Genomic DNA, 13767 nt, shown 5'->3' on the forward strand with positions numbered 1-13767 from the left:
TTCATCTTGTAGGAAAATCTTATTGGTTGATGTACACCAAATAATATTGATCTTTTTAAAAAGTATCTAATATTTTCAGCAAACATTTCATACCAGATATGTTTAGATAATTTCTTTTCATAAATACAAGTGAAAATATTAAGATAAAAACTATTAATAAAATTTTAAAATTTATTATTCTAATTATTATTAAGATAAAAACTATTATTAAATTTATAAAAATAATTATAAAAAGGTAGTAATGAAATTTATCGTTTAGCAAAAACAATCTCTTTATTAATACTTATAGATTGATTTTTTTTTTCTCTATGGAAAGTGTATTTAACCATACCTAGAAGATACACAGGTCAAGCAGCAGACTCTTGACACGCGTAAGCAATTTCCATTCATATTTCTAACAGAATATATGAGCAGGTTCGGTTTTTGAAAGGATAATTCAAAGTATTTGGAGCACTCAATCTATCTCAAATGGATTATGAACCTCCATTTTTGGATGTCTACAAGCCCCTCCTTCTACAAAACTCGCATGGTGTTGGTGTTGACGATGGTGTCAGTGGCATAAGAAACGACAAATCCGAGTGGTGTGAGCTTCCTCTGATCGATCTAAGCCGGTTAAGCCTCGACCATGTTGAGAGGGAGGAGTGCATGAAAGAAATGAGTGAAGCAGCAAGAACGTGGGGTTTTTTCCAGGTTGTGAATCATGGGGTTTCACAAGAGCTGCTTCAGAATCTTAGGCATGAGCAAATGGAAGTGTTCCGCAACCCTTTTGCAGAAAAAACCCGAGAAAATTTCTTGAATTTACCTCCCAGAAGTTACAGGTGGGGCAACCCATCTGCCACAAACCTCAGCCAAATTTCATGGTCAGAAGCCTTCCACTTGTTTCTTCCAGATATAGCTAGGATCGAGGACCAGCACCAAAGTCTCAGGTATATGTAGACACTGCATTGTTAACTATTCTTCTCAAATTCTGGTTCAGAAAGAAAGTGCATGTTAGGGTCACAGCATGATGCAGAACATGGAATAGTAATATGAGCCTGAATTAATGTGGGGTTTGGTTTAAAGTTTTGACATTCATTCTCTTTTCTGTGATTTTAGCTCAGAAAAATAACGCCAAGGAATAACTCTAGTCAACTAGGCTTTTTGAATACAACATGTAGAGTTTAATAAAGAAAATTGTGACTCAAATAGTAGTACATATAATGTTTATCTGAGTTTGAAAGTTGTGATCAAACTATTTAGAATCTCTCCAGAACCTGAAAGGTGTGGATGCTTTCTGGTTGACCTATTTGACTGGATAATTTATCTTTTTTCTAATAATATCTTAACAATATGCACTATCCAAACAATAAAGCAATATGTAGATCTATGTTGTAAAGTATTTTTTTTTTCTTTGGTCGAAGAAAATGATGGTGGCTGCCTTTTTGCACATAAAGTTATTATTGCATGTACTTGAGGCAACAATTGAAGGTGACCAAACGTTTATTTATGTACGTCTCTTTTTTTATGATCTGCACGATGGGTTGATTTGGAGTGGTGAATTATTTTACAACCTTTGAGGACCACTGAATTGTCTATATACAGTTTCTCTTGTTTACTTTGTGATGTATAATTGTTCTAACCAAATTGTGATGGTGAATATGTAGATCAAGTATTGAGGCTTTTGCATCTGCAGTTGCCCCACTTGCAGAAAGATTACTGCAAATTCTTGCTCAGAAACTGAACATGAAATTCAGTTATTTCCAAGAGAATTGTTCGGCAAACACTTGCTTTCTTCGGCTGAACAGATATCCACCATGTCCACTCCATTCAAGGGTGTTTGGTCTCTTACCTCACACTGACTCTAGTTTCCTCACTATACTGAACCAGGACCAGATTGGGGGGTTGCAATTAATGAAAGATGGAAAGTGGATTAGTGTCAAACCTAACCCTCAAGCACTTGTGGTTAATATTGGTGATTTATTCCAGGTAATGCTCTCACCATTCTTACTTCATTCTTGTGCAATAACAACTCAGTTCATAGTGTTGCGTTTAAAATAATCTAAATATGAAATATGAAAATCAAACACCATATAATAAAAATCTATAAATTTATAAATTTAATGTTTGTCAAATGGAAAACGTTTTGGCTTCACAAATTTTGAGTGAGGCCACGAGTTTTAAATTTAAGGTTAATTTCATAATCAACTTTTAAGTTACTGAGACTTGTAAAAATATCTCAAGTTTTACTAATTAGAAATCAAAAACTCTAATTAGTAAGCTGTGATGAAGATAGTGATGAAATTAATTAGTACGGGTAAAGTGTATTTTCAAAAGGACTATTATTTCACCAAGGCAATGTATTAATTCGAAATTCATCCATTTACTTTTCTTATATCAATCACCTTTCACATAACTTTTCAGTTTAAGCGATTAGTTCAGAGTTGAATCTAATCCAACACACGTATTAGAGAATCTAACTATATGAAGGATATTTTCTGATTGAGTATATATGAAGAATTGGTCGAATATAGGAAGTAATTAAAAGATGTAATCTGTGCAATGCAAAGAATCATTAGTAGAATAGGTATTTTGTTTTCATACAGGATCACGGGGTCAATCACCTAACATACAGATTTAAAGAGAAGAACAAATTAAACTCTTTCCTAATTTGTATAAAAGATATAGATTTGTTGGATTAAAACTAAATCACACGTTAAATAAAACAAGATCTTTCCTAATTTGTATAAAAGATATAGATTTATTGGATTAAAACCAAATCGCACGTTAAATAAAACAAGAGATGAATATAAGTTTAGATGTACATGAGTTTATATATGCATAAGATTTGTTGGTAAGAGGTTTTTTGGATTGACACCAAAAATAAATTTGTAAAGAACTTGATTCGAAACGGACAATATCTTATTAGTGTAAAAATCTATCTATGTAAACCTTTATGCAAGATTAACATGAGTGAATATGAAAAAGATAATAAATAAATATTTGCAGATAATTATTAGTTTAATATGATGAAGCTAAAGTTACATCAATCAAATTAATTCCTTCAGAAGATAGATGATGCAGTATATGATTCTTAAAATGCAGAAGAGATTATTCCACAAGCAAGGAAATATGTGGAAGAAAAAGAATACACGAAAATGATTAATGACCTCGCAAAGAAGCATTGTATTAGGTAAAAAATGTGGATGTGATATATATTCCGGGTTGTTCAATTTGCACAGAAAACCATCTATCTTTTAAGATAACTGATGTCTGTGGGTCCTTTGCAGAAATTAATATCTGCATAGAGAGTGATGAGATGAATTTTAGAACGCAAATAATAATTTGAAACAGAGGTTTTGCCTCACTTTGAATTTCTTACTAACCAATGAAAATGTACGAGCAGACCAGGTGGACAAAAATGGGCCTAATCTACATCAATGATATAAGCACGAAAAAAGGATAAAAAGAAAGAGAGTGGATTATGAAATTAAAGATGAGTCCATGACAAGATGTTCACAGAATGAACCCACTAGCTACTAGCTAGAGTCAAAAAACTAATCTTTATGCCTAACTGCCTCAACAACAATCTAAAATACCAAATTACTCCAACACTGTACTCAATCACTCTATACATTACCAATCTAACTTTTCCTCATATTACTGAATTAGACAAAACCATTTTACTAATGCAATTTTCTTTTCCAAAAATAGCAAAATAAGTATATTTCAAATAAATAAATAAATAACCTGAAAAGTGGATAAGTGATGTAAAGGTGACACGATTTCATTGTGATAAAATACTTAGTTCAAAGTATTTTTAAAGATGAAAGCGTGTTAAGTTAACAAGACTTTAATTAAATTTTAATAAAATTCATACTAAATTGGTATTAGTTTTGTTAGTTGATAGATTATGAGATAGATATATAGATAGTTGAAGTATAAGGAAATGATGATAAGATAAGTAATTAAATGAAGTTATTATATGTGCAGGCAGTGAGCAATGACAAGTACATAAGTGCTAAACACCAGGTGGTGAGAGGTGAGAAGGAAGAGAGATTCTCAGTGGCATATTTCTATAACCCTAGGAAAGATGCAGTGATAGAGAGCGAGATGATGCCAGCAGTGTACAGAAAGTTTAGTTTTGGAGAGTACAGAGAGCAGATAGAGAAAGATGTTAAGAAAACAGGTGATAAAGTGGGGCTGTCTAGGTTTCTCTTGTCACAGTGACAACCCCTAGAAATCTACAATATTTTATCACCTCTCATCTCTGGGACCACTTTCCACCCTCCACAAACTTCTCATCTCCCAATCATACTTCGACAACTCTTTCTTCTGCACCTTCAATCATGTCATTTCTCACTTTGTAATTCTATATATGCTTTTCTTTCCAACCTTTACCTTCATCATGCAACTCTGCTTCTACAAATATATATCATTGCCACATCCAATGTATATTCATGTGTGTGTTTCAGAGAGCCACAGAAGAAAAAGAGACACATAATTCTTACTAAATTATCAATCAATTAAAACTATAGATTAAGATTAAGATAAAGATTATTTATAAGTTAAAGCATATTTTAATGAAATTTGTGAAAATAAGATTAATTTAAAATATTTTATAAGATTGTATATATTTTAAGAAAGCTTACCTTTCATTACTACTACATAAAATCATTATATCTAAATAAAATAAATTTCAAAAAGAATGCTTCCTCACTAAATATAAATAACAAATGTGAGTGTTATAGTGAAAGAAAATGAATATCCACATATGCTAGAATTGCTATTTCTTTCTACTTTGTTTGTGAGTTATAAATTTGAAAACAATATTAAAAAGAAAACATAATTCTTTTCTTTAAATACAACTCTAGCATTTGAGGTTCGATTTTGAATGCTTTATTATTGATTTCTCACTAGATCTCCATTTTAAGTTTTTATGAAAATAAAGGTGAAAATAATTGATGATTTATTAAGAATTAATTTGTGCAATAATTGATGATTTATATATATATATATTGATAATTTTATTTAAAATTTACTTTAATCAAACTTTTTTGTCTATTGTTTTAAAATTTTATATTTATTAATTAAGTTTGTCTACCGTTTAATTTTTTTCATTAAGTCAATCCCAAAATATTTGTTCCATTATCTTAATATCTGTCTTTGTGACTTTCACATCACTACTCACAACAGTTAAGAAACTATTTTCATCACCATAAGACTATTTTTAGTATTTAATATATTTTTAATTAAAGCAATAAAAGTCATTTTTATTTTAAATTAACAATAATATCATCCTATATTAATTATATAATCTCACATATTTTATAGACGAAGGGAAATAAGTAAAGTAACAAAACATGATAACGTTCAATTCATCTTATTAATGAAAAACTAAACGATAGAAATTCAATTAAAAATATACAAAATTTAAATATTCAATAGATAAAAAGTAATAATAGAAATTCAATTAAAAATATTAAAATTTATTATTAAGAACTTGAAACTTAGTGAAATATTTATTTAAATATAGTTTTAATTTAAAAACATTTGTTCATATAATTTGATTGGACATTAAATTCGAAATCAAGTCTTACAAAACTTTATCAACGACTTCAATTTGACTCTTCTATCCTAAGCACTTATCTTTTATGTAATTTGTGGATGTTATGGTTTCTTTATCATGATAATAATAAGAATAAATGTCTTTTCCAAATTGGAATTGTGCATTAAACCATAAAGTAAATTGTGCATCATTGAAAAACGTTTTATTAGATAAAAGTAATTAATCACTTCGCTAGGGTATCAATCAAAAACCATAAATGCATATGAAAGGATTGCTGAACAAATCAAATACAGAGACTAACTGAAATTAGAGTCACATTCAATTCTTCTTTTCCAACCTATGTTTGTCCCTATATATCTATTTTCCTATCAATAACAAAAACATATCCTATCTTCTATGATACGAGGATCCTTCCATTAACTAGTTAATTTCTCTTCATTAATTGGGGATTGGGGTTAACTAAGAAATAAAACAACTAGTATGTAAGCGTTAAGTATAAAATAAAAGTTTGTTTTCTTTTTACAAAAAAAAAAAATACATAGATTATACTATAATTGAAATTTATGATAATAACTATATTTTTTAGTAATAATTCCTATAAACACTTTCATTTAAGATTAAGGTTTAAATGTGTGGTATATAGGTAAGCTTTTAACACATAAAAATATTTAAGTAGATAGGCTAAATATTATCCTTTTTTAGTCTCATTGTCGGTTTATTTATTTAATTTTATTTTAAAGTTAATAAAACTTTTAAAGAAGTCTTAAAATTTTTAAAAGTAAAAAGAGCGTGGTTATTTTTTATTCAATGAATAATAAAATAGCTACTAAATGTTTTAATTTACTTGGAATACAATTTATGTTCGTTGTTATAATTTATAGAACTAAATAGGTCACATTTAATAGATGAAATAATCACCTAGTTGTATTTTTTTTTAATTACGGGACTTAATTAAATTTAAAAATATCGTACTGTTCTATTTTTAAAATTTAAAGACTTATAAGTAAATTTTTATTAATAAAGGGACAAGTTAAAAATAAATAAAAAATACAATAAATAGGTATAAACAACAAGAATATAACATACCAAAAAATACATTTTAGATAAATTTAGACCATTGTTGAAAGATACTAGGTTACATTATTTATTAATATGAGACACTTCTCTGTAGTTCTAGATAGTATTTGGGTCCACACTTTTGAAACAAATCAACATTTTATGTTCAAAGTCAATTATAAATTAATCACTACAGTTGTTCCATTTCTTTTAAACAAGTTCAAAAGAAATATAATATTATTTCCTTTGTTGAAAATCTTATATATATTTTTATAAACAAATAAATATATTAAACAGAAGTAAATAAGTTGTTTTAACTCAAGAATGATTCAGGTAAAACACTCATTTTAGATTTAAAAAATAGTTTTAAATAATATTAATATTTTTTTATTAAATTAATTATAAAATTATGTTTAAGAACAACATGTCTCAATTTTTTTAATACTAATATATCTTATTAAATTAATTATAAAAATATGTTTTAAAAAAATTAATTTAATACTAATATATATCTATTAATTATTTATAACTTTATATTTGAGAATAAAATTTAATTAAATTATTATTTATTTATGTTAATTTGTGTTCGTATCAAAAACGATATTTAATAAGTTCAAAGTTTTTTTAATAAATTATAATTTTGATTAGGAAAAAAAAAATAATTAGTTATTTTTATTTCTTTATAATTAATTTTTATTTTTATTTTTATTTTTTTATTCCATTTCTTGAATATCATGTTGTATATATGTACCAATTTTTTTATTCTCATTCTAGTTACTATTTGTGTTCATGCTGTATTCAATTTTATTTGTTGAATTTGTATTAAGATTAAAAATGTGTTTCTTTTATCCGATTTTATTTTTTGATATCTTTTGATTTGGATTTCGAAAAATTGTTTTATATATATTTTAATAAGAAAGTTTGGATTAAATTGAAAAATTATTAATTAAATTAAAATTTTACTCTTTAATAGATAATAAAGATGAAATCTCTAATAAATTAAGTAATAACATGAGGTGAGTGAAAGTTAAATGAAAGTAATTACAACAAATTAATAGATATTTTACATTAAAAAAATTCAAAATATAAATTTTAAATAAAAAATATCATTTTTAAGTTTACTTTAAATCTCTCAAACCTTTAAGACGCCTTTGTCCAAATCATTTACTTAACATTATATACAAGTTAGTTAAAATAAAATATTAATAGTAGTTTTCTTCAAAATATACATATAAATTTGTTTTCAAAGCATTATTCTTACTATATGGAATCAGTGAGAGAGATCGTTAGGAAATTAGAGAGCTTGACCTCGTAATTTCTTTACAAAAAAAATAGTACATAAATATATATTTTTAATTTTACTAAATTTAATGTATTTGATATCCAAAATTTTGTATAAATTTATAAAATAAAATTGACATTCAAAATATTTGTTAAGGAGGGAAGCTATAATCTTTTTGTGATATTCTTAAAAAATTTAATATAGTGAATGAAACTTGTCTATGTTTGAAGCTAGTAAGAATTCTCATTACCATTATATTTATTCAAATTAATAATAAAATGACACATTTTTATATTTATTTAATACATATTATAATGATAAAATAATTATAAAAAAATAATTTTTTGTATTTTTTAAAAAAGAAAAAAGTAAAAATATAATATATAAATGAATGTGAAAAATTTGTATGTATCAAAATATTATTTCTCTTATACTTATATCAATATGAAAAAAGGAAAAGCATCCAACACCATGGGACATAAAATACATTTTGGTTTAAAACATCTCATTACTTAATAATATTCATCATAGATTATGTTCCCCTTCAAATTTAGATTTTGAGTATGACTATAATCTAAAACCGCATATCTATAACATATATGCTTCCCAGTTGGATTCTACTACTTTCTAAACCACAATTCAAAAAAAAAAAATATCACTTCTAAACTTAACCAAAGATAAACGAGTGTTTCATCTCGTACACAGCCTAAGAAAAGATGAACATTAGTAAGATTGAAAATCTTATATATAATATAGATAAGGTTCAATTATATTTTATAAGTATAAATTTTATCTTTTGAATTTTTTTAATTGAATTAAGTTTAAAATACACCTTTTAATTTAATATTAAAGTTTATTTTAATAAAATTTGTTAAACTTAGCCTATCATCCATTATTAACTCAAACGAATATGCAGAAAAAAGAAATATCAAGAAGTTAAAATTACACGATAAAAAAGCAACTATTATGTTTTCTGAAAACAAAAATTAAAGAAACAAACACACGATTACGTTGTACTTGTAGCAGCCCCGTGACGTCCTTCTTCACGACCACCACCCAATAAAACTTTCTTAATAATTTCGTCTTCTTTGCACAAAAAATTTAAAGCAATGGAACCTCACTTGGTGATGTCTTGTTGTCCATTCTCACTATAAACAAATTCAAGTCACATTCTCTGGTTGGGATTTTAAACAAAAGTTGGTTGGTTGCTCCATGATTACGATTGGATAACATAGGCATTGTTACTCTTTTCTTTGCCCCTTTTTATAAAACCAAACAAGTTTATACATTTATATAGAGCTGCCAAAAGGGGTAACCAGTTCGACCCAACCCGACTCACCACGGGTTGGTCACTTAATAAGCCAATCCAACCCGGCTCATTTATTAGCAAGCTGAAAATATTCGAACCTGACTCGACCCATATAGGTTGGTGGATTAAACAGGTTGGCTCATTGACCTACTTAATTATAAGTTTTCTTTTAAATAAAAAAGTTATATATATTTTTAATTCAAATATAAATAAATGTTATTCTAAAATGATGTTAAACTTCAAAAATAATTAAAAAAAATATCATATAATTCAACCGTAATCCAAAAACAAGCACAAAAGACAAATAAATAAATTTTTGATATTGATAATTTTTGTATCATTTGTCCATTTATAATATTAGAGACTTGAATAAATAAATTTATAATATTTTTCTCTCTTGAAACATCTTTTTTTATCCCATCTAAAATATAATAATAAAAATGCTAACTAATAATATTGAAACACAAAATAATAAATAATTAAATTAAATTAGGTGGGTTAGTGAGCCAACCCGACTCACCACGGGTTCAACTCGGTAAGCCGAGTTGAAAACTGACTCGCATAAAAAAGTTACATTTTTTTCAAACTCAACCCGGCTCAAACCCGTGATAAGTCGGGTTGGCTCGCGTGTTACAACCCATTTTGACAACACTATATTTATATAATAATACTCAAATTCATATCCATATAACATAAATTTTCAACTCCGCAAAATAATATAAACACATTATACACCATTTTTAAATAGCTAAAACATATGACTTGATAAACATAACTCTATGAAAAATTTTTGACACCAATTATTTTAAACATTGTCCTTCTATTCAACAAGTTTATATATTTATACAATAATACTCAAATTCATATCGATATAACATAAATTTTCAACTCCACACAAACATAATATCAACACATTTTACACCATTTTTAAATAGCTAAAACATATCACATGATAAACATCATTGCATAAAAAGATCCAACGCATTATATTTATCACACCCAAAATCAGCTAGAATCTAGATACAACAATATCTTATCCTTACAACAAATCAATGTGCTAAATACTATTGCACATTTGTATTATGTATTTTGCATAAGTCATCCTTAAATACTTAATGGACTTATTGGAAATTGGTGTAGGACTCTTGATTTTTTGCACAAAAAACAATCATTTCAATTAATATATATAAAAAGACAAAGTGTCAAAGTATTTGAATCAATACAACCATTTATCATTTTCTCAACTAGTTTAATACAAGCACAAACAACAGTTGTTATCCATTACATTACATATTAAATGAATTTATATGAGCTGGTTTGCTTATTAGACTAAATATATCAACACAATAATAAATAATTGAGAAAGAAAGGAATTAAACAATTATAAATATATGAACTTACACACCAAACCTAAAGGGACAATCATGCAAGTAATGTTGTCAAAACGAGCCATCCAGTCCGACCCGGCTCAGCCTATCACAGGTTGACCACTTAGTGAGTCAAACCAACCTGACTCACTTATTAGCGAGCCAAAAAAAATTAAACCCGACTCGGCGCACCATGGGTTGGTCGGATAAACGAGTTGGCACACTAGCTCACTTAATTACTATTTTTTTTTCAATTAAGAAAAACAAAAATTTTCTAATTCAAATCTAAATAAACTGGAAAGTTCTTAAATTAGATTTATGATCAATCAACCATAAGATTTCATTCACACAAAGATATTACAAAATCTCCTAAACAAAATTTTCAATGGCTTCATAGCGATTCAAATTTGTTTTTGCATAAAAATTCAGTTACTAAGTATAGATTTGTGAAATTTTTATGTTGCCTAATTATTCCATACAAAAATAATTTCACACGAGTCTCTATTTTAATATTTTGTAAAATAAATAATCCCACGAAAACTACTTATTAGAAAAGTTAAGTGGGTTGGTGAGCCAACCCGACTCACCACAGATTTAACCAGGTGAGTTGGGTTCTTAGTGAGCCCAGTCAAAACTGGCTCGTATCGAAATTTCAAAAAAAACAAAATTTCAACCCAACCCGACCTAAACCCATGGTGGGCCAGGTTGACTTACGGGTTCCATCCTGTTTTGACAACATTATATGTAAGATTTCTTGCTTTAGTAGTTGGTTTCCCTAACAACATGCTATGTCTAACAATTGAACTATCAAAAATGAATGTTTTAGGATGCACTTAAATTGGTTTCGCTAACAACATGTTATGTCCAGCAATTAAACTATGAAAAAAAAATATATATTAGGATACACTTAAATAATAAACAAAGTTCATAACATTGAGGTTTTTACCAATCTATTACATGTTTGAGATGGTTAGGGGTAGCCTTGTGTAAGGAGCAAAACCACACAATAATGTTGTCCCTCAAGGAAACCACAAGTAGTTGTCAATGATACCTGAATTGAAAATAACTTCATTGTTATACCGTAAACTAATGAATTATAATTACAAGTCAACAAACTACACTTACGCAATTATAAGGGACAAAATATATTTTCTTTCCTCGTCCAAAGCATTTGGTGACGTATCTTTGGATTTCATCAAACTTATTCATTTCATGAGTGAGTTGGGGGTCTATGAACCCATATACATCATTTAACCCCATATTATTGTTGACACCAAACATATACCTGAACACAACATTTATTTAATATAAGTAACTAGAGAGATCAATTAAGTATAAACAATGGTTTAGAGGCTTACACCTTCCATAACTAAATAAGAGTAATATTAAGTTCTTTTATTCCCAACGCAAACTCTAAGAAATCTTACTTATTCGAGTACAGTGGGATGTCAATGTCTCTCCCAAATACATCACAATCCCATGGAACAGGTATTGACTCGTCACTTATGATGTCAGTAAGCTTATGTAATACACCAAGAGGATTGAATCTTGAGTTTAGAATTGTCTTTTTTCTGCTTCTACTTGTCAAAGCCATTGTTAATGTTATTTTATTAAAGAACAATTATTCAATTCATAACTTAGCACAAAATGATTATTAATTTTACTTGTGGGAGGTACAAAAGGTTCTGGTAGAGGAGATACTTGCAAATAGATGACATAACTATCAAATTGTTGTTGGAACTACATCATAACCATTTCAGTCACTTGCTCAATGACTTCATCATAGAGTTACGCTCTGACCTTCTTAGTGATCAGACAAAATGCACAGGTATGAGGAGCTCAAGATGTCAAATAGAAGTCACAAGAATGTCATGACAACCTTCTGAAGTGAAAGTACCTTGGGAGCTTTGCTCAACCAAGGAGTCCTACAACCTAACAAAAGAAATGTAACATGTAATCTGTATAAAATTATATTATTATTTAAACAAAAGTTATATCTTACAGTTTTTTCAGAGGTTTGTCATACGTTATTAGAAGTGTAGGAGCTCGATGGTCATAAACGGACTAACTTCCACTTTTCATGACAGGATGGTCATGAAGGAGGCTATGACAATCATCCTTAGAAGGTGAGGGCCTAGCTTATGCCTTTTCCTTAATTATCTTCTCTTCAAGTTTTCTATACCCACCACGAGACAATAAGTATGGGTTTTTATTTTGAACACTTATCCCTTGGGCTTTTTTCCTCTTTTCCTATAACATATAGATCCATTTTATGTACACAATTATTAATGGGAAATGGATGATTTCAAGTAAAGTAACTTTCCATCCTTCATATGTACAATTCACAACAAAGTGACGTTAGGTCTCTTCATCAATTGTCTTATATATGATACATGAGTTTTTATTTATTTTAGCTCCAAAGATATATCTAGATGTCAGTTTTGTCTTAAACCTACGAAATTTTTTGACGGTCGAAGATAGACATTTATTTTTAAGCGTCACCACATTTGGAATATCAAATTTCATCTACAATAAAAAAAATACACATCAATACAATTAAACTATAAATTCAATAACATTAATTAATTTACCAATAAATCTTACCATATCATGTTCCAATCAACTTTAGACAGATGATCAAAAAATAAAGTAAGGATGCATATTTTGTCACTAAAGACATTTGCATAAGGACTAGTAGCCACACCAGTAATAATGTCAATAACGATAGGTGTTTTCTCACCACCAACTTGTCTCATTAAGAGTTGTCTCAATTTAATAGCTCCTCTGGTGGGTCACGTAGTGAGATGAATTTTGATAGTCATCCATATATTTGTTAAAAGAAAAAAGCACAAAAGATTAATAACAAACATATAAAATAACATATAACATATTATTTAACAAAACACATAAATTTATACAAGAATATGCAATTCATACATAAAGTTATGGATTAGTCATATGTATATTTCATCATTGTGATATTCGTGAATTGAATGTACATCGTCAATTAGAGGGTCTTCGTCAAAATTTGTTATTGTTTTAAATGGATGGATGTTAGCAATATGAAGATCACTCAAATTTCTTTATTAACATCAATTTGTTTTTTTCTTGCCCTTGAAGAGCAACATACCAATGTTCAAACGTGATAAGGTCCATTTTTACCTGCTTTTGTGCATCTATTGTCATGAATAAATCAACTATTTTCTAG

At 27.9% G+C, this 13767-nt stretch overlaps 1 protein-coding gene across 1 annotated transcript; it reads left to right on the top strand.

The window, feature by feature from the left end:
- Window positions 1–346: 346 nt before the first annotated feature.
- LOC108332851 (gibberellin 2-beta-dioxygenase 8) lies at window positions 347–4488 on the top strand. The gene is made up of 3 exons (XM_017568150.2): window positions 347–926; window positions 1644–1965; window positions 3970–4488. The coding sequence occupies exons 1-3, from the start codon at window positions 469–471 to the stop codon at window positions 4204–4206; spliced, it is 1017 nt and encodes a 338-aa protein (XP_017423639.1). The 5' UTR covers window positions 347–468; the 3' UTR covers window positions 4207–4488.
- The last annotated feature ends 9279 nt before the right edge of the window (window positions 4489–13767 follow it).

This window comes from Vigna angularis, chromosome 11, assembly GCF_016808095.1.
Source record: "Vigna angularis cultivar LongXiaoDou No.4 chromosome 11, ASM1680809v1, whole genome shotgun sequence".
Taxonomy (NCBI): Eukaryota; Viridiplantae; Streptophyta; class Magnoliopsida; order Fabales; family Fabaceae; genus Vigna; species Vigna angularis.